The following is a 27,584-nucleotide window of genomic DNA, read 5'->3' as shown; positions in this document are numbered from 1 at the left end:
TGCCTTCTCTCTGTGAACATCGTTCAGCGTGGTGGAACATTTTTTAAAGCTGCGGACCAGCGAGATAAAGGAGGATGGCTTTTCTCGCTTTCCAAGTAGCTTGTACGCGTGCGAAAATTGTTCAACACAGACTTCAAGTCAGCCCATACATTGACTTTTCTTTAGTGCGTTAGTTATTTGTTGACATTTAAGACAAACATAATTTAAAAGTCTTCTTCAAGTAGAAAATTAGAATTTCAACTAGTTTAATACTCTTTTAAATTACTCCACACACTTTTCATTTCATTATTTACACAAATTTCCACGTAGAACGTTCATGCATGTAACCCAAACATAATCCAAACCACTTTCAAATCTGGCAATTAAAAATAAGAAGAAGGAAACCACTTTCCAACATCTTCATACATCTTCAAATTATCCTAAAATCACCCTTTACATAAATTTCCAAGCAAGAACGTTCACACATTTATCCCAAACATAATCCAAACCATTTTTAGATGTAACAATAAATGGTGTTAAAGAAAGCAATAACTGTCCAACATCTTCATACATCTTCAAACTGTCCTAAAATCACCCTTTACATAAATTTCCACGCAGAACGTTCACATATTTATCTCAAACATAATCCAAACCATTTTTATATGTAACAATAAATGGTGTTAAAGAAAGCAATAACTGTCCAACATCTTCATACATCTTCAAACTGTCCTACAATCACCCTTTACATAAATTTCCACGCAGAACATTCACATATTTATCCCAGACATAATCCAAACCATTTTTAGATGTAACAATAAATGGTGTTAAAGAAAGCAATAACTGTCCAACATCTTCATACATCTTCAAACTGTCCTAAAATCACCCTTTACATAAATTTCCAAGCAAGAACGTTCACACATTTATCCCAAACATAATCCAAGCCATTTTCAAATCGATGAAAAATGTTAAAGAAAGCAATAACTTTCCAACAGCCTCGTACATCTTCAAACCATTTAACACACTCGCTAAATCAGTCATTACATCGGTTCCCAGGCTGATAGCTGGCGTACCTACCAATTTAGAACAGCCTCCAACACGGTGGTTCGATTAATCACTCAAGAGTCGAAGAAGCAGGACAGTCTGAACTCTCAGACCACTGGCACGAGGCAACCAACAAACCAACGGCTTCGAAACCAAAGGGAGAGTTCCAAGGGGGCTTGTTTGCAACGCGAAGGAAAATATTTAAACACCAAGGTAGGTCGTGGCACGCGTGTGTTTTCCGTCTGCAGGAGAACTACGGGTGCTTCCCCTTTCCCTCTCAGTTTATTTTCTAAACATGGAAGCAATCCTAACGAGGGGTTGATATCCCTGGTCCGATCTCTGGTCGAGTCTCGTGTGGAGACGTCTCCAACCTTTTCTCGATGAGCACACACGGCCACAAACGCACACATACAACTGCGAACACGTGCACGGGCGCTGCTGTTAAAAAGAGCCTCGACCCACTTACCACTTTTTCTCGCGGCACGAAAAACAAAACAAAACAAAACAAAAAAAAAGAAGAATAACATTAATAAAAGAGAAACAGAGAGGGACAGAGAAGAGGGGCATACTTGAAACTTTGATTGTATCTGTTCTCCCGGAGGAAAAAAAAAGTAATCAAGACTGTTTCCAACGGAGCATAGAATGTCGATGGTAGGCTAGAGAAAATGGAATTACGTGGTGGAAATCGAGTTTCCACGAGGATGCCTGTGTCTAGGTATCCGTACTACGTTCACGGTGATTTAGGGTCGGTAATATTCTGTGATTAAGTCTGCGGCCAGATTTTGGATGAGTTCGCCAGAGACACCGACGTCGAACGAACGTGCTGCCACCTACCTACACTCTGTCTCGCTTGTTACTAGAAACTGCAAACACTCATGCAAATTTGTATTTTTATAAATATGAACGAGGCACCGAAACCTCTTTGGGCTGAACCTCGTTTTCCAGGCACATCGAGTATCTGATTTGAAAACAAAATTTTTTCAAATTTTTTCTTCGTTTCGACAGATGTAACTTTCGACGAGTAAAATGGAAAAATATTAATTTTAAGGCAAAAAAAAAAAACAATGTCACAGGTGAATGTTTCCGCGAGTAAAATATTTTTTGCAAAGTCAAAGTCTTTAGGCTACTAATCGTAACCAAAGTACATAGAATGGCAGAGTAATTTGGCTGATGATACCATCTCATCACCTGGCAATATATTTGCTGCTACATCTTAAGCCAGATACCGTACTAGGTAAAATCATTTCGTGATAACAAATGACAGCAAATTTGCTGGCAAGCTCCTCTGAAATCCCTAGCTTGTCCACAGGCTTAATTGCAGAATATTACCTCCCCTGAACCACTCTATCTTGGCACACATACCAACTTAACATACTCCTTAATACATTAAGAGCTCCATATCTATGAGAGAACTGTAAAACCTCATTTCCATCGAAACCGTGGACGCTTAAGAAGCCACGACAAGATTCGAACAAAGGAAATACCCCTAGCACAATGTCTATTGTCTGCCAGGCGATATTACGTCAATAATTTGTTAATAATTTGACAATAATTAGGTCATAGATGTTCATGTGTTTGGAGGAAGAGGAACGTAAAAATTAATCAAAAAAATTGCTACGATATTATTTTTCATGCAAACTCGTCAAAGCGTGGAAATTACAGGACAATTTTCTACATATTAAATATGACTTTTTTCTGCTTATTTACTTTTTGGGAAAAAAGTACAATTGAGGTATATAAACGAATTAGTAATCAATTAACAATGAATTTTATAAACAATTACTAATTATTATTCAAAATAAATTCTAGGAAAAAATTGGGGTTGATACTAAAATGTAATATAACTGAAATTCAAATGAAATCTAAGAACAAAACACGACATTCCAAGCCCAATTAAACCACTAAAACCAAAAAGGACTAACTAAATTCCCAAATGCCTTTAAAATGTGAAGCTTGCCCAAACTAACAACAAAAGAATTAGTCCCAAGACGAACCAATAGCATAGCACTGGAGCCAAAAAGTAAATACGACACAATGGACCAGCTGGTGCGGTTCGATCACGATGCACGAAGGATCAGTTTCTCAGGAATAGTGAAAAATACAAAAAAGATAAAACTCTTATGATCATTCACAGCCGCCATTCACAAAATCGAAGCGAGAGCCGCGGTTAAACAAATTCCCAGGTTTCACGTGGTCGTTGAAGTAGTTCGTTCAGACGCGGGGTATGCGTCGTACCAACGAAACTACCCCGGTTAATGAGAAAAGGAAGCCAGGGAAATATTATTCGCGAGATCGGCCTCGTTAACGCTCCTTCGCTTCCATCGATCGCTCGTCGAACCGACCGCCGAACAAAGGGCTAAACAATGGTTCCAACTTGTCCAACCTGGAGAGAAGTTGCAATAACCGTGCGCGTATGAGAACGTGATTAATTAAAACTCTGGCCGGGCCCTATCGATGAAAAGACGCGTACACACAATTCTCTAATTCCTAGCAGTTTCTCTCGATTGGTTGGTGAGGCAAAAGGGTGAGGGTCAAAGAGCCAAGTAATTCGGTCTGGAAATAATCGGGCAAAACGGAAATTACCGTTCCACTTTCCCGCGATACTCGAAACGCCTGTCTCTTTGTTACGCGAGCAGATTTTCCTCAGCGTTGGACCAGTGTTTTCTAATTAACCTGCCACCACGTAGCTTCTTTCCCCCCCGCCCCCCCCCTCTTTTGACAGCCGAGAGACCGCCAACGCCTTCCCTCTCCCCTGCACCTCTGACACTTCTTTCGCTTTCCACGGACCGAACTTACAACGAACGCTGATAGATGGACTGTTCCCGTTGGGGCCAATTAACGGGACCAACCTCTCGGCAGATTCGTCAAACGTAAGTGGATGAAAATTTTCCGGAGAAAGAAAAATAGCGCGAGAGGAATACTTGACCCGTGACGAATGGACCGAGGGTGTTTTGCATCTGTGGGCAGCTAGACGATTACTAGGTGGCTATTTGGATATTTTTGGTATGGATATATTGGTAATGGACCTGTGCTCCAGTTGCATTCTCCGGTTTCATGGATAGACAGCTTCCTTTAGTATCATTTAACGCACTGAAATATTGGAAAAGCGAAATTTCCGCGAAGTTGAACGAGTATAGTAAATCTGAGAAGAGTATTTCTAAGATTTCAAGGTTATTGGTCGAGTCGTTTGCGGAAAAGAATGAAATTTTTACCCCCACTTTCATCATCTTGCAAGTGTTTTCGAGGAATTTCGAAAAGTCCCTTCTTAGTGGGTGGTTACATCGGTGAGCAGAAGCTTTTCTCAAAAGTTCGACTTCCTAGGTCGAGGAGTTTGGGCCGCGCGTTATTCTCTAAGTCAGTGAATCATTTAGAATTTCTGTATAGAAAAAGATAGTATACTTCGATTTATATCTCACTGTATTTCTTCCATTAAAAATATTCTATACGTTAAGCTTGATTTCAGTTCTAGTCTTTGCTTATATTATAACTGACTCGTACTACTTGTATCAGTGGTATAAGTTGTATACGTTCAAACGACACACGTCTGACCAATGTTTAACTAGTCCCTTAATGAGGCCTAGCTATCTGATACATTACAAAGAATATTCGTGTTAAACTTGATCTCATCATAGATAAATAATATCGTTTGTGTGAGTAATACGAGTAGTATAATCGTCCACCATCAGACAACACGCGTCTGACCAGTATCTAAGTAGATCCTTAACAAAGCCTAGCTATTTGACACGCTAAGAATGTCAGTCATGCTACACGTGATTCTACTTTTAGTCTTCATATATGAATCATACCATTTGCACGAGTAGTATAAGTTGCAACGATCAGACGACACGCGTCTGACCGATATCTAAGTAGATCCTTAACAAAGCTTATGTGATACACTAAAAAGAATATTCGCGTTAAACTCGATCTCATCATAGATAAATCATATCGCTTGTGTGAGTAATACGAGCAGTATAATCATCCACGGTCAGACAACACGCGTCTGACCAGTATCTAAGTAGATCCGTAACGAAGCCTAGCTATTTGATACGCTAAGAATGTCAGCCATGTTAAAGGTGATTCTACTTCCAGTCTTTGTCGCGGTATAAATGAATCACACCACTTGCACGAGTAGTATAAGTTGCAACGACCGGACAGCACGCGTCTGACCAATATCTAAGTAGATTCTTAACGAAGCCTAGCTATTTGATACGCTGAGAATGTCAGCCATGTTAAAGGTGATTCTACTTCCAGTCTCTGTCGCGGTATAAATGAATCATACCGTTTGCACGAGTAGTATGAGTTGCAACGATCGGACAACGCGCGTCTGACCAATGCGTCATCTAGTCCCTCGACGGATTCTAGCTACTTGACAGACCAGAGGTCCAAGACGGAATTGTGCCACACGAAAATATTAAAAAATTGCATAATGAACGACAAATTTTCGGGAATATAATAGTTGAAATTTGTAACTATTGACGGACGTTCGACAGGAATGAGAAAAGGATTTTCAAGTGGCGCTCCATTTTGCTAGCTATTCATGACACAGGGTGGTATTAAAAGGTAGACGAAGGCCAGCTCTCTTCCAGGAGGAGGATATTAAAACCGTGGCTGTACAGCTCGTATTAAAGCGAACATTCGAATAATCCTGGACGGTGTACCGTATATATTAATCATAAAAGTAGGTTATTGATCCGCGGAAACCGGCAGACAAATTACTAGTGCGCCCGTTACGAGACGCGTATGAATTTTCATAAAAAAAAAAGAAGACGAAAAAGAGAGAAAGAGATAGAAAGGAAAAAAATAGTAGGTCCATTAGCTGGCGTGCAATAACAAAACCGGTGCCATTTCACCGTTTATTCGACCCGCTTATTTTATTCTGCCAATCATCCGCTTTCAATTTCAGAAAATACATTTTCATAAACCTTCGTTGAAGGATCATTTTTTAAATGCAAACATAATTTTCTATTTTGACATATTTTCGATTAACGTAGTTAATTATACGGGGTGGCCCGTAATTAATGATACAATTGGACACGGAGGGATTTTTTCGAGGAAAAATAAGGCGAAAATATGGGATACGATATTTTCACACGACGTCTCGTTTCCGAGAAAATCGAACTGGAAAATTTGACAGGTATAGTGAAATAAAATAATTTCGGACTGAGCAAGGACAGACAATCAACAGGGGGTGTTAAACTACGCGTAAAAATAAGAGAAAAACGTGGAATAAAATTTCTTCGTACGATGCTTCCTTTTCGAGAAAAATACATTTGAAAATGTGCGCGTGTATCGCATCAGTTCTTAACAGACCATATTCAAACTTTATTTGCGTGGAAATGAGGCCACAAACGGAAAAACTTTACTTCACATTTTTCACTTATTTTCACATGTATAATTACCTGCTAATTGCTTACTCGTACTTAATACGAATCGATACTTAGCCAAGTTTAAGTATACTCGACAAGTTTTCAAACTCGATTTTCTCAGAAACGAAAAGAACTGTATTCCATATTTTCGCGTCAATTTTTCACGTACAATATCCAATTGTACCACCAGTTACGGATTATGATCATCGATGAACAATCATCGTACTCTTTTCAATTCTTCTCAATTTCTCTGCAACTTTTCGTTGAAAAATTAGCCACTTTTTAATGACAGATATTCGTTACCTTCTGAACCGATGGAAAAAGGATAGAGATAACTCTTCGTGATTTGATAAATTCGAAATATCATCTACGTAATTTCCAGTATATTCGAAGCTTCAATATAAGTCTCCTCGTGGGCTAATGGAACATTTTCTTGGTTAACGAACCAGTCGTCAACCACGTATTTTTCTTTCCGTTGTTTCTTTTCGTAAACAAAGTTTTTCCGTAGTAAATCTATGCTCGAGAGCAAATTCCTATTCACTAAGAATTCATGCTCTTAATACGCCAAATTTGGTTACTTGAAACTCCGTGTACTCGCACGTCTTTTCTATCGTTTTCTCTTTAATTAAAAATTTCTATATTACATTTTTCCCTACCGAACGTAGTCCTCTTCGATAATTTACATTCTTGCATAAAAAATTCGATCGAAGCGATTGCCAATGAAATACTTTATTAATTAAAATATTTCATGTTCGCAAAAGCCTTACCTGTCCATTAAAAGTGTGATATTATTTATACGTGAAATTTGATCAACCCGAGTCCCAATAGAAAATTTGTTTGCCACTTTGAGCTCCGTGTGTTCGTCCCTTTCTTTCTCCACCGTCTTCTTTGTAATTCAAATTTTTCTGTGGCAAGTAATTTCGCTAAAAATGTACTGGGTTGGCAACTAAGTGACTGCGGATTTTCTCATTACCATCTAATGACAACATCCGCAATCACTTAATTGCCAAGCCAATGTACATGTTTGCACCCAAAATTTCCCCCACCTGACAGTCAATAAAATATCATAATCGACTAAACTTCAATTTCTCTGTAATTTTACTTATTCATTTTATTCTACCATTGCATTAATTAAAAAGATTTTCCAGATTCAGATCTTCCTACAGGAAATTCAATTTTCTCGTTTTCGTGATACTTTTCACTTCGACTTTGCCTCGACAGAAAGAACACTGGTCGTATTGAAATTATGCTAAACGCAAAAATTAAATATATTGAATTTATAATTAATGGAGAAATTATACAAAATTCTCAAGGATTCTAAAAAGGTAATCCTCAAATAATAACAATGCCGTAGAAGAAATAATCCTTTTCATTTAACGATAATGAATAATATTCCTTTTAAAAGATAATCCTTTCTTTCTGAATCAATAAACCGGAATCGAAAATTACTTTCTACGTTTCGCTGCTAATCTTGCACATCCTGGATACCGATACTCGTCAGGGAACTGACTCGTGAGTTTTATGTAACAAAGTCTCCAGGTTCAGAGAGTTTCGACTGCACTAGGAAAATTCATGCGATGGTTAGAGTTAGTCCAGCCAGTCAGTTAGATAACTAACTTGCTTCAAACGGTTGTTCGTTGGAATATTATTCGCTGGAGTGGCCACATTCTATCTGCAATTTGCGGCAAGTTAGCCGAAATTGAAAAATTTCATCAAGGAGAATTGCAGTCTGATCGAGAGGCCGTGGAAATAATGGCTGTTACGTTCGTTGGCGAATTTCCTACGAGGGAAAAAAAACCCCTGGAAATTGAAGCACTTTCGCCGATGTATTCGATTAAATAACTAGAATTCATGATACCAAGCTTAGATTTCAGTCCATTCGATAAAACAGGGATAACACTCTGATGCTTCAATATTTATGGAATGAAAATAATTCCATCAATTATTGATTGACGCTTATATGGATAGAAATCCTTGACCAAGGTCAACGTTCATCGAATTTTTAAATTCTCCACTTTCAAACTATAAAAAGAAAAAAAAATTGTATGAAACATTCTTAGCTAATTTATATCGACCGATGAAACATTTTTATCAAAATAAAATCACTATTGACAATTATTGATTGACGCTTGTGGATAGAAATCCATGACCAAGGTCAACATCTATTGAATTTTTAAATTCTCCACTTTCAGACTATATATAAAAAAAAAAAATTGTATGAAACACTCTTAGCTAACTTATATCGACCGATGAAACATTTTTATCAAAATAAAACCACTATTGACAATTATTGATTGACACTTATGGATAGAAATCCTTGACCAAGGTCAACATCTATTGAATTTTTAAATTCTCCACTTTCAGACTATAAAAAGAAAAAAAAATTGTATGAAACACTCTTAGCTAACTTATATCAACCGATGAAACATTTTTAACAAAATAAAACCACTATTGATAATTATTGATTGACGCTTGTGGATAGAAATCCTTGACCAAGGCCAACGTTCATCGAATTTTTAAATTCTCCACTTTCAAACTATATATAAAAAAAAAATTGTATGAAACACTCTTAGCTAACTTATATCGACCGGTGAAACATTTTTATCAAAATAAAACCACTATTGACAATTATTGATTGACGCTTGTGGATAGAAATCCTTGACCAAGGTCAACATCTATTGAATTTTTAAATTCTCCACTTTCAGACTATAAAAAGAAAAAAAAATTGTATGAAACATTCTTAGCTAATTTATATCGACCGATGAAACATTTTTATCAAAATAAAACCACTATTTTGCAAACGTTTAACATCAACTCGTCCGTAATAGTCTTCGCGTATCTTACAAGAGCATCGTATTATTTAAATAAAGTACATGAAACATTTAACGACATAATTATTTTCTCACTCACAGAACGACCATAAAACACACACCCCTTCCACTTCTCCGCGTAAAACGTACTAATTGAGTAAAACAGTAAAATTTGATTGCAATAAAAATAGTGGTTTGGTAGCATATGTTCGACGAATTTTACGGTCCACCGTAATTAACTATATTATTCACTACCCGCATCTAATATACTTCCTTAATTTTCTGCCAGTGAATTGTAGGCTGGCATAGGGCCCCGAATAAAAGAATTGGAGGTGGTCCGTGAAAAAAGCCAGTTCCACTGGAAGCACACCCATGGCGGTTGTCATCTAACCGGATATTAGCCTTTTTTGTCCCAAGGCTGACGATTCCTGGTCACTCGACGTGACGTCACACTGTATTTTAAAGTTGCGGCCTGACCGTGAAAAAGATGCTCAAGTATCACGCACACCGATACCAGCTGACACGTAACCGAAAACCTCAGAATACCAACACAGACGTTGCACTGGCAAAACAGCTTCGGAATTCGTACGAATGGTATATTTCCAAATTTGCCTTAGAATTGGAACAGTGAACCTAACCCCAACCTAGCCCCGACCTAACCTCAAATCTATAGTCATTCTCTGGCAGTAAATGAACTTATGGAAGAAAGTCATTTGTTCCTTTAGAAACGAATGTTAATCGCGTAACGAAATTAACAAACTAACACAGAGCGAAGTTGGTTAGTTCTATATAGCGTTGTGCTTAGACAAGTGAACATTTTGTGCATGGTCCTAATTCAATGATCGGGGCCTGTAATTAGGGATCTTTAAGGGTTTGGGAAATTAACAAGCAAAGTAGAAAATTAAAAGGGAAAATGGAAAATTGAAAGGACTAAAAATTGGACAATAGAAAACGAGGAACATTGTGACACTTTGCCGGTCAGACAGCAGTTGTTAAATACTGTGCGTCATCCAATGGCGGTCTTCTTCCACGCGTAAATTGACTCATTTTCAATTAACGACGATTTTAAGCGATTAAAACGTCCCTTGGTGGCACGCCCATGTATGACGGGTACCATCTGCTGGTGCGTTTCAGTCGCACGCAGTGTACCGTGACGATGGAAAAATTTCACGTATGTCCCTGGCCCAGTGGCACCCAAATAACTATTTAGAAATAACTATTTTATCGTGCGTTTCGCCGAATTTTTATCCATACTATCCGTTTCTGCGGGAAAAAACACGTGAAAAATAAAGAGTGGTATTTTTTCGTAGAACGTCCGGTTCACGAGAGAATCGATACCGAAAATTCGTGGGTGAACGACACCTGGTGTCGGACAACCCATGAATCTTTGCCATCGATTATCTCGGAAATGGAAGGTCCAATGGAAAAATCTCTTTTTCCGACTTTTATCTATTTTTGCACCAGAATTCGAGATTTCAACGTTTCAGTGTATAAATAATGATATTTAAACTCTTATCATGTATAACACGTTATCGCGTCGTCAAGTGTAACGTGTACATTATAAAGCAAACATTCGTGTTAACGTGAATGTCCATGCAAATTTATACCTTAGGAAAGAAATGAAAAAATACAACTTGGACAGAAATTTGTTTTGCTTCCTAAATATAATACTACAGTGGGAATTTAGAAATTTTAAATAATTTAATGTATTTTTGTGTATTCCGACGAATGCCAATATTGTATTACATTTTTTATTAATATACAAATGCTCATATCATATTAAACACGAATTTACATTTTCATTCCTACTACAGAATTTTTCTTCTATCTCTTACAGTTCGAGCGTTAAGGGTACAAACATTCAAGGCACCATATTTGTCGCAAAAAAGAACGAAGAGAAAATATGACACATTTCTCGACAAGCTGTGATAGCCTCCATATGAAAAATGTAGATGTATGAATAATATCTTGGCCTATCCGGGCTCTAATATCGCCGACGAGAAATTTGGGAACCACTGACCTATACAAACCCGCCGTCCATTCACGGGCGCACGTGCTCGCTCGTGGGTGTATCGGTGAAGCGTCATCAGATGTGTTTAGATAGGCTTCCTGGGCCAGGTGAGGGTCAGAGGTGTCCCCATATGGGAAAAATCCTGACGGTTTATTAATAATGGACACGTTTCGCCCATTGAGCTGTGTTCATTTTTCCTGTGGGATTAAAAACCAATTTCCAAACCCGTCGACTTTTCCACGTTACCTATCGGGTTGGTCGAAAAGTACCGTCAGATTTCTACAATAAATGTCCCTCTTTGCTTTGTAGTTTTGTTCCAACCTCTGTTCCTTTTGTATTAACAAACACCTGGCTCGATGTAATGTCATTACGTTCAGCTTTCGCCTTCGTGATTTATTCTTGTCTTGATACTGAACAACGAGAAGTTGTATTTTCAAGGAAATACGGATTTTTGTAAAGAAAGGATGTGGCTCGACAATTTGAAACATTTGCTGGATAAAGAAACACGTTGCACGTGCACTAATCTAATAAAAAGTATCTCATTGAAGAACAGATTTAAAAAGTAGTTAGGAGAGGAAGTTTTTCAATGATAAAAGACTGGCCAAAAAAATAGTCGAAAAATAGTCGACGACTTAAAAGTTCAGCTTGGCGAATATGCACCCCGGAAAAGTTCATTCGGTGGATAATAAATCCATTAAATATTATTATCTTTTTCTACAAGCACACATGCTATTTGTACATACATAGGTTCTATTCGAGCCCCTAACTTTAAGTATACAGAGAGGGGCCACAAAAAAAGTACAGACATTTGAACAAAAGAAAAGCTTATATATCAAATTCAACTTTGGAACAGCCCATAGATAACATCTACTAAAGTGTATATGTATCAGTGTATATCTCTATTAACATGTACGTACAGTAGTTCCGGATATGTATATGGACACGAATTCGTCCGCTTATATGGCCTCGAGTTATCTCCACCAATTTCTGAAACTGCTGGCTCCAGCCAAACCTCGCTGTTATCTGTGATCCCCATCGACGTAATTCGATCCGGTATCGAATTACCGGAATAAGAAAAATCTAAACTTTTTCGTTGCTTGTTATACACTTACGAGATGACCCGAATCGAATTGTTGAGATTCGTACGAACAAAACGATACCAAACATGACTATATTTGACTCACAATATTTCAACGGGAACTAAAGAAATATGTAATTAAGGGAAAGAAAGGATCTGACTCTACGGTATCTTATAACACTCTACCTATTCTGTCTCACTTCCACTGCCTGCTTCTCCCTCCCTCTCTCTCTCTCTCTCTTTCTTTCTCGCGCCAGCCTTTGATGCACGCACGCTAGAGAACGGTAGAGCGAGCACGAGTCGGATAATTTGGCGCAATTCTTGGAAGGCCACCTCTCGGCAACTATGAATACTTCCGGTCCCGATCTTTGTCCACATACAACTGTGTGTAATATGTGATTAGAAGTAAGATATAACCTGACTCTGCAGTATCTTATTACACTCTACCTATTCCGTCTCGCTCGCACTGTCCCCCTCTCGCTCTTACTCGCGACGAATGCACGCCAGAGTGAACAGGAGTCAGATAATGCGAGCAAATTCTGGGAAAGTCACTCTTTCGGATCTATATGGCCAAACACGGTCCCGATCGGTAATCATATATCCGAATATTACTGACTTTTTTCGGCCCCCTGTAGGTATATATATTTCTCATAAAAAATTCAGGTACACGAACCTTTACACGCTTCCAACAACTTGTCCACTATTCTTCGAACCACTCCAATGAAACGAGAATGAACTTATTACTCAACCCAATAGTCAACAACTGCTAGTTAAGGCTGACGAATGCTCAGCCCTACGTACGAAGAGAGGTTCCAACAAGCGCGATCGAGAATTGGGGCGAAACTGGTATATATTGTGGATTGATCTCGCCGCGATAAATGGAAACAGCGTGGAGTTTCGCGTGCACCAGCGTTAACGCGACCACGAGTCGACGCTCGACACACCCACACACGCGTACAAACGCCTGCTTTCCCGATGAACAATTATCTTACGAAGCTTAGGCGTGCAAGAGAGTGTATGGATGTTCTCGCGGAAATGGGTCGTCGTGTAACGGCCGCGGCTGGATAAAGTCCTCGTGAAAGTTGCACGCTTGTCGACGGCCACGATACACGCGCCGGGCCACGGGCTCTGTTCCACCCCTCCCTGTTCACGCAGCTCACCCCATTCGTGAACGCCGGCTGACGCTGAAAATCGACGCTGACGCCCACTTAATCCTACCCGCTGCAAGATTTTCAGGAACACTGTGTCGCCGGCTATACGACCGCTTGAAATTGCTCGAAATTATCGTCGAGAAGGGCAATTCCGGCTACGGGATTTTCCAGTTTGGCTATTGTATTCCTCTCGGTTTTCCGAGCTCGGTTATCGTCCAATAACGAGTCTTTCATATTTTCGTCCAATTTAAGACATTCTCCGGGGGTAGAAAAATAATATACAGAATTATATAATGACAAATATAGAAAGTCGTGCACTTCGTATATTTTATATACTTTCTCGAAAATGATAGGAGTACGACGATAGGCGTATTACGATAATATAGAAATCTCAACTAATTTTTAGGAATTTTTAATACGGGAATTTGTTTTAACTTCTAAATATTATAATAGGAGCAGTATGACACGAGGGTGTACATGTAATGTACTCAGTGTGTACTCCAATTTAAGACATTCTCCGAGGGTAGAAAAATAATATACAGAATTATATAATGACAAATATAGAAAGTCGTGCACTTCGTATATTTTATATACTTTCTCGAAAATGATAGGAGTACGAAGAATAGGCGTGTTACGATAACATAGAAATTTCAACTAATTTTTAGGAATTTTTAATACGAGAATTTGTTTTAGCTTCTAAATATTATAATAGGAGCAGTATGACACGAGGGTGTACATGTAATGTACTCAGAGTGTACTCCAATTTAAGACATTCTCCGAGGGTAGAAAAATAATATACAGAATTATATAATGACAAATATGGAAAGTCGTGTACTTCGTATATTTTATATACTTTCTCGAAAATGATAGGAGTACGACGATAGGCGTGTTACGATAACATAGAAATTTCAACTAATTTTTAGGAATTTTTAATACGGCAATTTGTTTTAGCTTCTAAATATTATTAGGTGAAGTAAAAAGTTCTGAGCGCTTTTTCGCTTTATTTCGACGATGAAATTAACATAGTCAAGATTATTCGATTTAGATTAAATATGCGCCGTTTTGTTCGATTACTTTTGTCCATTTTGAAGGCAATTTCATAATTCCGCGGTTGAAGAAGTCCTCGTCCCTATTGGTAAAAAACTTGACCAGCTCATTTTCACAAGCCTCTCTTGAGGCCAGTTTTGTACCATCAAGAAAATTTTGCAAAAACTTAAAAAGGTGATAATCGCTTGGTGCCAGGTCTGGACTGTACGGCGGATGCGATAGAACCTCCCAGCCAAGCTCTCGGAGCTTCTGACGCGTCGTTAAAGATGTGTGCGGCCTGGCGTTGTCTTGATGGAACACAACACCTTTCCTATTGGCCAATTCTGGCCGCTTCTGGTCGATCGCCTGCTTCAGTCTGGTCAGTTGTTGACAATAGAGGTCCGAATTAAGTGTTTGCCCCGATGGGAGCAGCTCATAATGGATGATTCCCTTCCAATCCCACCAAACACACAATAAAACCTTCTTGGCCGTTAATCCACGCTTGGCGATCGTTTGGGCCGGCCCACCGCGATTGGACCACGATCTTTTTCGGCTGTTGTTCTCGTATGTGACCCATTTTTCATCGCCAGTCACCATCCGCTTCAAAAATGGGTCGATTTCGTTACGTCTCAACAAAGAATCGCAGGCATCAATTCGGTCCAAAAGGTTCTTTTGCGTCAATTCATGTGGCACCCATACGTCGAGCTTCTTCTTGAGACCAGCCTTATGCAAATGGTTCCAAACGGTTTTCTGGCTAATCTTCAGTTCCTGGGCAATGGAATAAGTGCTCACATGCCGGTCCGACTCGACGATTTCCATGATTTTATCCACATTTTCGACGATTGGCCTACCAGAGCGTGCCTCATCTTCGACGTCCATATTACCAGAACGGAATCGTTGGAACCACCGCTTTGCTGTTGCATTCGATACTGTACTGGGTCCATAAACAGCACAAATTTTTTTGGCCGCCTGCTCCGCCTTTTCACCTTGGTCGTAGTGGTACTGAAGAATGTATCGAATTTTCTCTTTTTTTATCTCCATTTTCGAACGCTGTAACACACAACTGGCTTCACCGAACACAAAACTGACAAAGAACCTTTTTGATGCGTAATATCACCTTGAAATCGGTGTATACTATGACTCGATGCGATGTGCACATCGTGAGATATGGCTCACTAAAGACATCTAGCGAAAAACGCTCAGAACTTTTTACTTAACCTAATATAATAGGAGCAGTATGACACGACGGTGTACATGTAACGTACTGAGTGAAATTTTTTTACATTTCTCGCATCTCTTTACCTACGGTATGTGTTAATGCTAGCGGCTTGTCGAAATTAAATGTTAGCTACAAAAATATATAGTAAAAAATACAGATTCCTGTTTACAAAATTTCATGTAACTTTCACGTGGCATTTCAAGGTCATCGCGAGGTAAAATAGAGAAAATCAAAATGCGTACCGTGCAACTTTCACCTGCAAAATCTGTTCATTCGTATTTTCCCAGATATTTTAGCATTTTCAGCCAAACATACTCCAGAATCGCAATTGCACCGCGATTACCGGAGCACCCTGTATCTGCCCCGTATTTGAGATTGATGAGACACGGTATAGCACATGTAGCAGAAAAACAGGTTTCAAAGAAGCGGTTCAAACGACCCGGTCGATACATTTCCCGATGAAAAACCAAGAGGTAGCACGCATCTCGATTAAAAAAGAGAACCACTTTGCCGGCCACGAGTTAATGACGTGGACGATTGTCCACGACGTTTTCTATCCTGCTTTTCAATATCCTGCGTCCCACTCTAACACGCGTTATTGAAACGGGAGGAAAGGTTCGGTTGGCCGATACATATCCTATTCTCGTGGCAATCCCATTAAAGTCGATGAAACCATCGGTTATTAAGCGCGTGTGCCATCATCGGGGCTCTGGCTGTTTCTCTTGCGACGTCGCATTAACGATAATGGGGGGAAAACGAGTGCCGTTATCGATTTCGCGGAATTTACGGGTTTGCGTCGATGAATTGCTCGTAATCGTTCTGTGCGATGAAAACAGAAATTCATTTGTCCCGTTTCGAGGCCTGCCATCCGCCTGCAAGGCAGACAGAGACGGCGAATAGCAGTCGGTGAAATGGTAATTTTTCAACGGTCCCATCGGCGCCACTGTTTTTCATCGCATGAAAATCCAACTGCCGCTTCCTATCCGTGTTTCCATCAACCGATCCTCGATTTTTGCGGGTTTCTAGCATTTTTTTGCTGTATTTTTTCCCCCTCTTTTTTTTTTTGGTTGTCAACGCGGACTCGTCGGTTTCTCTCGAGGCAGGTTATCCGGCAGTGACGGGATCGAATTCCACGGGCATTTATAAATTCTTTCGAGGCTCATTTCCTAGGATTCGAACGGTAATCGTACCTTTCTTTTTTGTTTTTTTTTTTTTAAGGATTTTTTTTTTAGGAAATGTTCGAGTTTATATTTGCTGAGGCCGCAGCAAACAGAGAGGGTGAATTTCTTTAATTGAAGGTTTCTCATAGGCAACGCTGCAAGTGCAAAAGTGAAAAAATGTTTTTTTATCGTATAATGGCCTGCATACGAATGGGAATACCGTAGTATAGAATTAAAGAGCAATTTTCATTTGTAAGTAATTGCTAACAGCGTTAAAAGGCGACACCAACGGTACGTCTAACATCGCATCTTGTGGCATTAAATGGTAAGTAGGTGAGAACATATGGAATATTATAAAATATACTTTTGTAATAACAATAGAAAGACCATCTTGAGAAACTATATTTGTTGTCTTTTAAACCAGCTATCTAGAGAAAAACAGAATTGGTACTTACAGTGCTTGCAAATTTAAATGAACGGCACGTTCAATTTTCTCTGCAACCAAGAGGAGACATTTCTACAAATACGGTCCTGTCTCTAATGAAATTCCACTATACTGGTAGAAAAATAAACAAATTTCGTGACGCACTTGGATTATCTTTTGCACACTCGCAAGATCTTATAATAATCAAAACAAATTAAATTTCAAAAATAATATCAAGTTTCGCTCTTGAGAAATTTGATGTCCGCCACTTACAGTGTTGTCTAGGAGAAGCCCTCGATCGAGCAGTGTTTATGCTTCAATTGTAGGTGTCAAGAAACAAGACGTTCAAGAGGAAAAGGAAACATATCCACTAACGTAACCTGAATTCGTAGAAAAAGAAATATATCTGGAGAAGAGCCATATAGTATGTGGCACATCTTGGTTGTAAAGAAAACTCGGTGTCCCATTTGTTTGGATATATAGCATAGACAAAAACCAAGAAACGATTAACTGACGTTTATTGACACTTGGGTTTTTCCCCATAGAGGCGACACTGTGACACCATCTTTTAGCATTATTAATGACTGTTCAGGAAGGGAAACTACACTTGAATTCTATGTTACAGTATTCTCGTCGGTATGTAGAACATTTTTCAATAAAAGATCCAAGTTCTTAATATGAGAAATTTCATAAAAATCAATCCTAATCTGTACTTGACAGTATTTTTCATCGAACAGTGATAGAACTTATTCTTATTACGAATCAAATCTAATTTTCCTGCTAATTTTCCTTCCCAAATATATGAAAGTATATTTTTTATATTTTACAGCTTTGTTTCGCTCTCTAAGAACATTATAACGACTATAAGTACCCTATGTATATTTGTCTTTATATATTTCTGCGTATTATTTTTCTATCCCCGCCAATTAAAATACCAATTTGGCCGAGGGCACGCGTTAAACGACGATTCTCTCTCTGTTAAGGTTAGAAATTACAACAACCGATATCGTTGTCGTTGGTGGCCTTAAGAGAGCGTTGAAATATACCTCTTTTATAAAGAATGATCGAAGAACCGATGAATAATAGCGAGTCTTGAAATTGAGGGAAACATCGAAGGCGTTTGGGTTGATGGCTCGATAAATTAGCCGGTGGCCCGTTTTAAAAACACTTGGTAAATTGAGAATTGGCGGCCGTCAGGCCTGGCTAAAGAAATGATCGAGGAGGAAGAATTCGTTTTAACTAGAACCCCTCGCAAGAAGTCCCTTCATCAGTAAGCAGAAGTTAGATTAATACGACTCGGTTTCGCAAGAATTTTTCCACGTCACTGTACTCTGGTTTTTGAGCCAATTAAAGTATCCTTTATACTAATATCCTTCATACGTCGCAATAAGCAGTCATAATGGACTGCGCGTCTAAGAAATACCGCAAATTGAAATTAAGTCCGAATGGAACCTAAATTAGGTTTAGGTTAGGACTAACATCAGACTTGAAATTCGTAGTAAGACTAAATTTGATCACTGTTTGGTCAAGAAATAGGACTAGGTATAGGTTAGGATTGGCCGTTTAGGTTAGATTCAAACTTCTTTTCACTTTGCAGTTACATTCAGATTAGTAGATTTTTGCGGATTTTTACGCGTTCGTAGAAAATCTGAAAGTACCACGGTTGCACATAATACAAAAAGATATACAAACTATCCGAACTATTGCGCTATCTATAATACTAGCTAGGCAAGACAATCTTCCACTCGGCTTGTATCTTTTTCATTACATTCTCAGAAATACGAATTCGCCCGCATAAAAGCCCTCTGTCTACAAATTAGATCCACGTCAAATTTATATGCTAGTTGACAAAACAAAAAACTCATCAAGCTGCCCCCTCCCCCAAGAAAAGGTGCAACTACAAAATCTACAAAACTAGAATCTACAAAATCCATAAAATTTCTGCAAAAACTAGAAATTGATAGCTTCGCCTGCGTTAATTCTATCTTTAAAGCGCGTTGTGCTCGCATGCAACCAGTAATCTCCCAGTCACGAAGAACAGCATCTTTAACCTTGCTAACAAGCGTTAATCCGGGCCTTCCCCGGCACGTCTCGAGACCCCTAGACGTCGAGACAGAAGCGGTAATTGAACGTTATTATATCCTCGCGCCACAACCAGGTCCACGATTCTTCAGGGTCCGTAAACGACTGGAAGAAAAACCTGGCTGTTGTCGAGGAAATAAACGTGGTTCGAGCACATTTCGCTCTCAGTTTGCATTTTTCGTAGACGGTCTTGGCCCTGTTTCTCTCTTCTTCTCATGCACACAAGGTCCAGGCACCGAACAGACAAGAGAATGAAATGGCAGAGAGGGAGTTTGTGGGCAGGGGGAGGGAAGAAAAAAGGTTGGAAGAAAACGAGAGAATGGCAGAAAAACGGGGGTGGAAAACTGGGAAAAATGGGGACGAGGGGGTGTTACGGGGACAAGGCAAGGCACGGAGGGGGTGGCCCTTTAATATTTGCTCGCTGCATCTCGCGGACTTTCCGGGCAAGATCGATGCGACTGTGACCTCCTTCTCTCGCCGGCTGTTAAATTAAATTATTATGATCGTTATCGTTAAGCAGCGAGAAGATATCGCGGTTGAATCGCGCGTGCCGACACCTGTACACAGGGACGAGTCTGCTCGAGCCCAGTCGGAGAACGGACGCGGCAAATTCTATACCGCTCGAAATAATTAGAGGTTCTCGTGTTACCCTGTTGTGCTAATGGATCTCATGGACGGCGGAGGATTTTTAGCCTGCAATTTTCCCGTGTTCTTCGCTGCTCGACGATTCTAATGGGAATTCGGTATTCAGAAAGTGGCGTTCATGCTCTTTGCTAAACTAGAAGCATTCTGCTGGGGGTTGAGTATCGGAAAAGTGGTTGTTCGTGCATACTTTTGCTAAAACATTTGACGAAGGTTTTCCTAGAATTCGTATTGCTAGTATTGGGTTTGAGAATAAGAAATCTTTTTCTACTGCTCTACGTTAGAAATCCGTATATTTAGGATGCAACTGTTGTACATCCTTTGTGGAGGATTCTGATGGGACTTGAGTATTCAGCAAGTGGCGCTCGTCGTGTGTCTGGTAGTATCTTGACGATAACTTGCCCACGCTTGGAATTCTTTAGGTTATGTTTGAGAATAAGAAATCTTTTTCTACCGCCTCGCGTCGCGACGCTGTTCTATCTGGAACGCGTGTCCCCTCTCTTCTTTGCAACTAGAAGATTCCGAAAGTAATGCTCGTTTGTATCCTTTTGATAAATTCTTGGCAAAAAATTCCCTAGAATTGGTATTGCTCGTATCAGATTCTATCTAGCCTGCAATTTTCCAATTCTCCATAAAACTGGAAAACTGTGATAGGAATTCAGTATCGGAAGAAATAAAAAAAAACATTAGACTATCGTGGTAAAGTATAGACGGTAGAATTTCAAAAGCCCTAATTCACTTGTCGGTCCTAACCTCCTAATTGACTCAACCTAACCTCCACACCGCGCCATAACTATCATCGTTCGATACGCACCAACACCGGAGCGCATCCATATTCATAAAAGGCTCTCGTGTGACACTCGTTAACAAGCTTCATCCAGCCTAATTCTCTCGCAACGGGAACGTACCAGCATCGAAGGTGTAGAAACGGAACGAGGCACCCTGGCTTCGCAGCAAGATCGAGCCACGAGATGCATAATTCTCCCGAGGCGCCATCAAATTATATTAATCCATTCCCATCAGGAAATTGGAGTTCGCAATGAGAGAGAAAGAGAGGGGACGAGGTCGACGCGTGTGCTCACGTTTCTCTTTGTTCCATCTAGACGCGATACTAGCGCCGCCGCTTATCCGCGATCTGATCGCGGATACGTCGCTGATCGGAATCTGCCTTCTGCCTTTTTCCAAGATTGCTTCAAGCTACACACGGATGAGTAGAATGGATGATGGGAGAGGGGGGAAAGAAAGGAAAACCGGGAGGAATTTCAATGGTTGGTAATTGGGTCAAACCCCGAGCTGTACAACCTCAGCTCGATCCGTTTTACTTGTTTATCCCCATATCGCGAAATGAGTTTTGGAAGGAGCAACGTCGAGCAACGAGAACGCTGGAAACGCGTGCCAACGACAAACAAGACGGATACAAGACGACAAACTCTCGACAGCTTGTTATCGCTGATGGAGTTTCGCCAGACTTTCCGCCCACCCTTCTTGTATAATTGATGGCATATTATTAGCGTTTTAGTCTTTCGCCGCGCACGTGACTTCTTCCTAAGACGTTGAACGTCGTGTTCTTCCGATTTTCATTTTCGAAATTTCCCAATCCTCGTCTGTTTTTTCGACGTTGAAAAATATATGGAGAAATTGTTATCGGTTTTCAATCTTGCGTTAAATATCGTCTAAAATCGCGTAGCTGGTTGATAAAATTAAAGCAACACTGAAATATCGTAATTCGAGAAGGTTAAAATAAGATAAATCTTACGGGCTAAAAATTGTTCAACCGTGCGAATGATTTAGATAACGTTATCAGGAAACAACGTGCAAATGCCACGTAATATTTTTCGAAGATTAAATGTCATGGTGTAGTATATCTGAGAATGGGTAAAAAAAAATTTTTTTTTAAATATGTGAAATTCGCGTGGCAGTCTACGCGTTAAACACTCTAGAGCGTATATTGAGATTAATAACGAGCAGATATCAAGTTTCATTCGAAGTAATCTATATCGCGCGATAAACGAGCTGCAGAAGTATCGCGAATATCGAAATACAGCGTTGAGAACTGTTTATGTTAGCTGCGGCGGTAACAATAGGTATGACGTCTCGATTATGCATCGTTCGATAAGTTAGAAAACGAATTACTTTTGAGACGAATTTCCATGGTGGACGAAAAATGGATAATTCGTGGTGACATAGTGCGAGCAAGATATCACAAGGAGACAGAGTCAAACGCGTTGAAATTTCCTCGATTTCCAGGAATTTCCAGGTCCAGATTATCGTTCAGGAAAGTATAGTAAATTCTGGCAGAATAGAATCGTGCAAATAATAAAACGACGACGAAAGATCGTAGATCAGATTGGTCGATACATGTTATAAATAGAGTTTTTTTCTTTTTCTTTTTTTTTAATATCCAAGAGAGGAAGACTGTCATTTGCTAATTAAAAATCGCTCAAAATCAGTAGTTTGGCTCGTTAACGAAGTAGGGATAATTATTATTGTCACGAGTTGCTGGCTTTTTAAAGGAATATTACTGCTTTCCTGTCTCTTATCTGAATCTCCCAAATAATAGTACATTATCCTTTAGCCATTGTTGTTAACGTACAAAAGTATACTTAAGATGAGTATCAGCTAAAAGAATCTCTGCTGTTTACAACTGGAATTAACAAGTCTGCTACAATGGCGGGGCTTCCGGTGTTTCTTGTTTTTGCCACTTACTGAATGCGCGCCAGTGTTCCTCACCAAATTAATAATACGATTGCCAAAGCGATCGAAATAACGTAATTGTTCGTCGAAATTTTAAAAAATTCGATATTACTGCGAATTTGAATCGTGAATAAAATACGTTGATATCTCGCAGAAATTTTATAGTTTAATTAACGATAATATTAGTACCAGTGTACTTACTTGCAGTATATTATTTTGATTATAATTATTTATATCTAGGTATAGGATGGTAAACTCTGGTGTTAACAGTGATACTAAATTCTTGTACACAACACTAACGAGTACGGTAAGATACAGTAATTAGTGTAATAAACAAGCGGCGTAAACGAATGCTACGTTTCGTAGCCTGGTAAAATAGCGAAATAAAACGAAATCTACAAATTATTATAACATTTATACAAAGATTGCATATAGACATTAAATTAATTCGTGTTTCCTTTCAATCGAATAAAAATAGAAATTAATTTAATTTAATTAAAACTCTTATAATAAACTGTTCCATAGTATATTGTTTCACCTGTTAAACATACTGATGTGATTAGTTAAGGAATTACCGTGCAATGCCTGGAAGCTATCAGTTCTTGGAACTTCCTACCATTCGAAGGTTGACTTTGTTTTGGTATGCTTATTGTGATCGATACCGAAACGCGGAGATTGTCGCAAAAACGTGTAAACAGTGAACATTCTGTTACAATAGAATACCATTGATTTACGAAAACAGCGACATAAAATAATTAATTGCTATGGATAAGTTGAATATTGTAATATAAAATAATAATGATAATATACAAATATAAAAGAAAATTTATCTACATAGGAAACCCCAGCAGCGGTTAAATATAATTATCCAATTCAAATGTTACACAGTTCTCGTTTGTAACGATCGAATCATATCTTGATCAAATGTGACTATATAATAATAAAACAAAAGATTTTGAAACTATATAATGATAAAACAAAAGATTAATAATTACATATAACATGTAATAATAAAATTGTCCTACATAGAAAGTCCAATAACTTTTGAAACGATAGTTAAGAACGAACCTAACTGTAAGAAAAATCTGTTCCCTATCATTATGAGCCCGAAAAAAGTTTCTTATACCTTTCCCTAACGAGCACAATATCCCTGTCAGTCATAACTTTTCTGGAAACCCAATCAAGCCTGGCCCCGTTCAGTCTATCCGCTGAAATTCCTCCGAAGAAAATCCGCGATGGCACCATCGCGCGTTTGGATACTATGTTCCGGCAGTTATTGAACAAACGACGGTCGGAATAGGTTGGAATTTTTAATACCAGCGAACGCACGCTACTCTGGCTGCGACTGCGGCACCGAGTGACACAGCGCTAAAGCCACCCTCGTAACACCCTACCACATACCCTTAATACGCATCTAAGAAACGTCCCCCTGATGAAAAGTCACTCACCGTCAACAAGAAGACAGGTCAACAACAGCAATCCGAGTCTCCAATCCATGGCCAGGCGATCGGTCAATTTATAACCAGTCTATCTTCTCGAAGAATCTTCTTTAATGCTTCACCACAGTCTCACAGAGAACAGCGTCACACACGGTGTCAGCTCACGAAAGCAGTAGTCCACGCACTGTATTATACCCGAGTCACGATTCAAGGCGGCAGAGTCACAATGGGAAAGAGCCGCGGCAACGAGCACCTTGACAAAAAGAAGGCAGCAGAGTAAGTACCGAATGGTTCGACAGGTCTGCCGGACTCCCCTTGACCTCCCTCACGATAAGTCGTACGCGTGACGATCGCGCGAAAGGCACGCGTCGCGAGGAAATAGCTGCAGCCGGTGAGGCATTTGGGAAGAGCGTGTGTATCGCGCGATGATCGCGTGTCCAAGTGCTGCGACCCTAGCGAGCTCATGCCGCCCACTCCACAGCTACCCCCACCGCGCGGTTCATGGCTGGCGTCGAGCGGAGCAGCAGCGTGGCCGAGCACCGCCGAAGACAACCGAGCGCGCACGATCTCGTGTTGCGCCCTTTCGTGGTGGCGTGGTGGGGGAAGCGGCGCGCCTGAGAGTAGGAACACGGCTCAGGGACGACGTATCGTGACCCGCACCCTTACCACCGCGTCCCGGAGACTGGAAGATTGCCTCGTTTCGAGTCAACGAGATTTTGTCCCCGCGATTTGCTTCCGAACGAGATCAACTGGTATTCGGTGGGGCGGATAGACGACCATAGTGGGGACTAGATGAAGGAGGCGGCTGTTTCGGAATTTTCCTGACGCATGCCGAAAGGGAAAGCGGCAAATAGTGGCGGGTCAGTGGTAATGATTGTGTGAGCGAGCCAAGCAATGGCAATTAGGGGGGTGGCGCCGCTACGATCGGTCCCCTACTTTTTTACTAATGACTTTATTGTTCCCCTTAGCAAGATTTTACTTCTTTTTTTCTGGTCGTTTGGTAGGTTTTCCGTGTTCTTGTTTTTTGGAAAGGTAAAATGGGTGGGTTTGTCGAGCACCAGCGGCGGAGCACGGTTGTAATTGTTGATGTTCCCTTTATTCGTTTGTTTTTCGCAAGAACAATTCCGTGGCAATTCCTCTGTATTTAAATACCGGACCGGCGGGAAAAAATTTCTAGCCGGCAGTGGAAAATTTGTTTCCCGCTTTTTATTCCAGCCCAAACGGGGACACGGTCTCTTGACGACTTAATTAGATTTTTGTTGTCCGACAGAAGCAAAAAGACAGGCGCAACCCCTTCTTGTTCTTCCTATCCTCCGCTCTCTCCCTTAATTATTTTTCGAATTAATCAACTCCCAAAAACCGAAAACGGAAATAGGAAAACGTTCGGTGATGTAAATATAGCATCTACTGGATTAATGCTATCGACCAGCGGTTACGAGGTATTCTTTTTGGCAAAAAATTATATCCAATTTTTTAAGGGACATTATTATTCATATTTGGATCATTGATCTCAAATCAAAAATAAAATTACCCGATGATATTATGTAAATAAAATAGAAAAAATTATCCTACTAATTATGATTTTTTAAACATCACACGTGATAACTAGAAGCGTGAGAAAGTCGTATATATTCGTCGGTCAGATCAATGGATCGACAGGAGGGTCGAGTTATCACGGAAGGAAGAATGGTTACATACACCCATAAACAAACGGAATCGCGTCAAACCGTGCAACCGCAATAACAAGCCGCTACAGTTATCGTCGCGTGTGCACTTGTGCAATTATTACCGCACCAGGGGTTCCCCTGACGATTGTGCTATCAGAACAAGTTCTCCTATGCACATACAGTCGTCAAACAACAAATACTTTCCAACTAATCTCTAGTAAATATTTTGCTTCAGCTATGGGCATAGACCATCAATTTTGGGAGATTCAAGGGTGTTAGGAGTAAGTGACTAGGATAACAGGTATCTAGCTGTTTCTGATGAACAGGAACATCGTATAATTGATACCTACACACGACCAATTGCATACCAACGAACTTGTGCGATTACCTGGTTTGCATCAGAAAAGCCACGTTACTCGCAGGTGTTACTGCCATGAAAATCTGCTATACGAACATGGACGAATGATAAGAGGAATTATAATAAGAGCAGAGAAATAATAAATCGCGATCAATGAAAGGTAACTCTGCAAATAATATAAAAATGAAGTTGTCGCTTGTCGATTTAAAAAAGCAGGTTATGTTCAGGAGATTAACTCGTCCGTTTGTTCCTAACCTAGAAATCCTCGTGTACAACAGAAGAGAAAATGAATAGAACGTAACAATTCTGAACAAAAGGGTTAAACAGGGCACTTGTAAATCTCTGTGCAGCGCTATCGGTGGGGAAAAAAAGAAACGTAAACGAAGCTAGCACGCCACCTGAGCCCCCGAACGGAAGAGCGACGCTCTTGAAAAATCGTGTTTTCCTAGCATGGCAACTCGAGAGGGTCGAAAATTGATTAAAATCGAGGCAGAAATCGAGCAGTGAGCGATTTTTCAACGTGGACGCGGAACAATGTGTCGCTATTTTGCCTGAAAACCGACCGAAGAATCGACGCGATAAATCTCGGCTGTCGGGGTCCGTGTAAGAGCAAAGGACACGCGCATGCGCAAAGACACGATTCTACGTTTCCACGCAAGAACGTCCCATTAGTGGCAAGCATTATTTCGCCGCACGATCGGCAATCCGCGCAACTCTCGCGATTTTCTGGTCGAGAGTGCATCAATGGATATCGATTTTTTCCCGTTATTTTTGCATTTCTATTCGAGCTCGTCCAAAATTTATCTCTTCCTCTTTCGTATGTCCATCAAGGAAAATTTGTAGATCGCAGCAATAGTATGACGAGTACGCGTTTTTCTTTTTTTGTTAATTTTTGGTTATTAGCGTCGCGCTACGAATTAAACTTTCATGCGAGGGCAGGCATCTACGATACTCGGGGCAAATATTTGTCTACGAATATTATGAAGACTTGGAAGGGACGAATGCGGAGAAAATTATCAACGTGCGCGAATTATGAAAGATGGTAGACGAGATATGGCAGGACCTCTCCTACGCTATACACACGAAAACATAGCAAACGCAGTCTGATCAACGAATGACCACTCGACTCAATGTTGAAGTAAAAAAAAAAATAGAAACAAAAATTACTTGTATTAATCGTTAAGATGTGGAATTTTTTTCTTTCCTTTTCTCTTGAACCAATGTACTGGAAATGTTAGTATTCGCTTTGGCGAACGTGGTTTCTGGGGAAAATGTTATTGCGTCGCGAATTAAGGACACTTAATAATGCCCATCGACGAGCTGACTTTATCGTGATGTGGCCGTAATGGAGCCGCGACTATAATCGCGATTTTATCTCTAAGGACTTTAAAACGATCGCATCTCGACCTTACCGCGACCCCTTTTTGATCGATGGGA

The 27,584-nt window shown here is 39.9% G+C and overlaps 1 protein-coding gene across 4 annotated transcripts in view; it reads right to left on the bottom strand.

Moving 5' to 3' along the window:
• The window catches only part of LOC117214383, a 127,021-nt gene that overhangs the window by 45,606 nt on the left and 53,831 nt on the right, over window positions 1–27,584 (bottom strand). For 2 of the 4 annotated variants that reach the window (XR_004488846.1, XR_004488845.1), the window contains exon 1: window positions 24,132–24,369. The exons of 1 other annotated variant lie outside the window; for it this stretch is intronic. Coding sequence is in view for 1 of the 3 variants with exons in the window: in XM_033460478.1 (XP_033316369.1) it covers window positions 24,132–24,180 (49 nt within the window). In the remaining 2 variants the exon portion in view is untranslated. One more of the 4 variants, XM_033460478.1, reaches the window with a different exon arrangement.

The sequence above is a fragment of the Bombus bifarius genome, unplaced genomic scaffold, assembly GCF_011952205.1.
Source record: "Bombus bifarius isolate JDL3187 unplaced genomic scaffold, Bbif_JDL3187 scf7180000009200, whole genome shotgun sequence".
Lineage (NCBI taxonomy): Eukaryota > Metazoa > Arthropoda > Insecta > Hymenoptera > Apidae > Bombus > Bombus bifarius.
The sequence above is the reverse complement of the archived record's forward strand: the minus strand, read 5'-3'. Positions and strand labels throughout refer to the sequence as shown.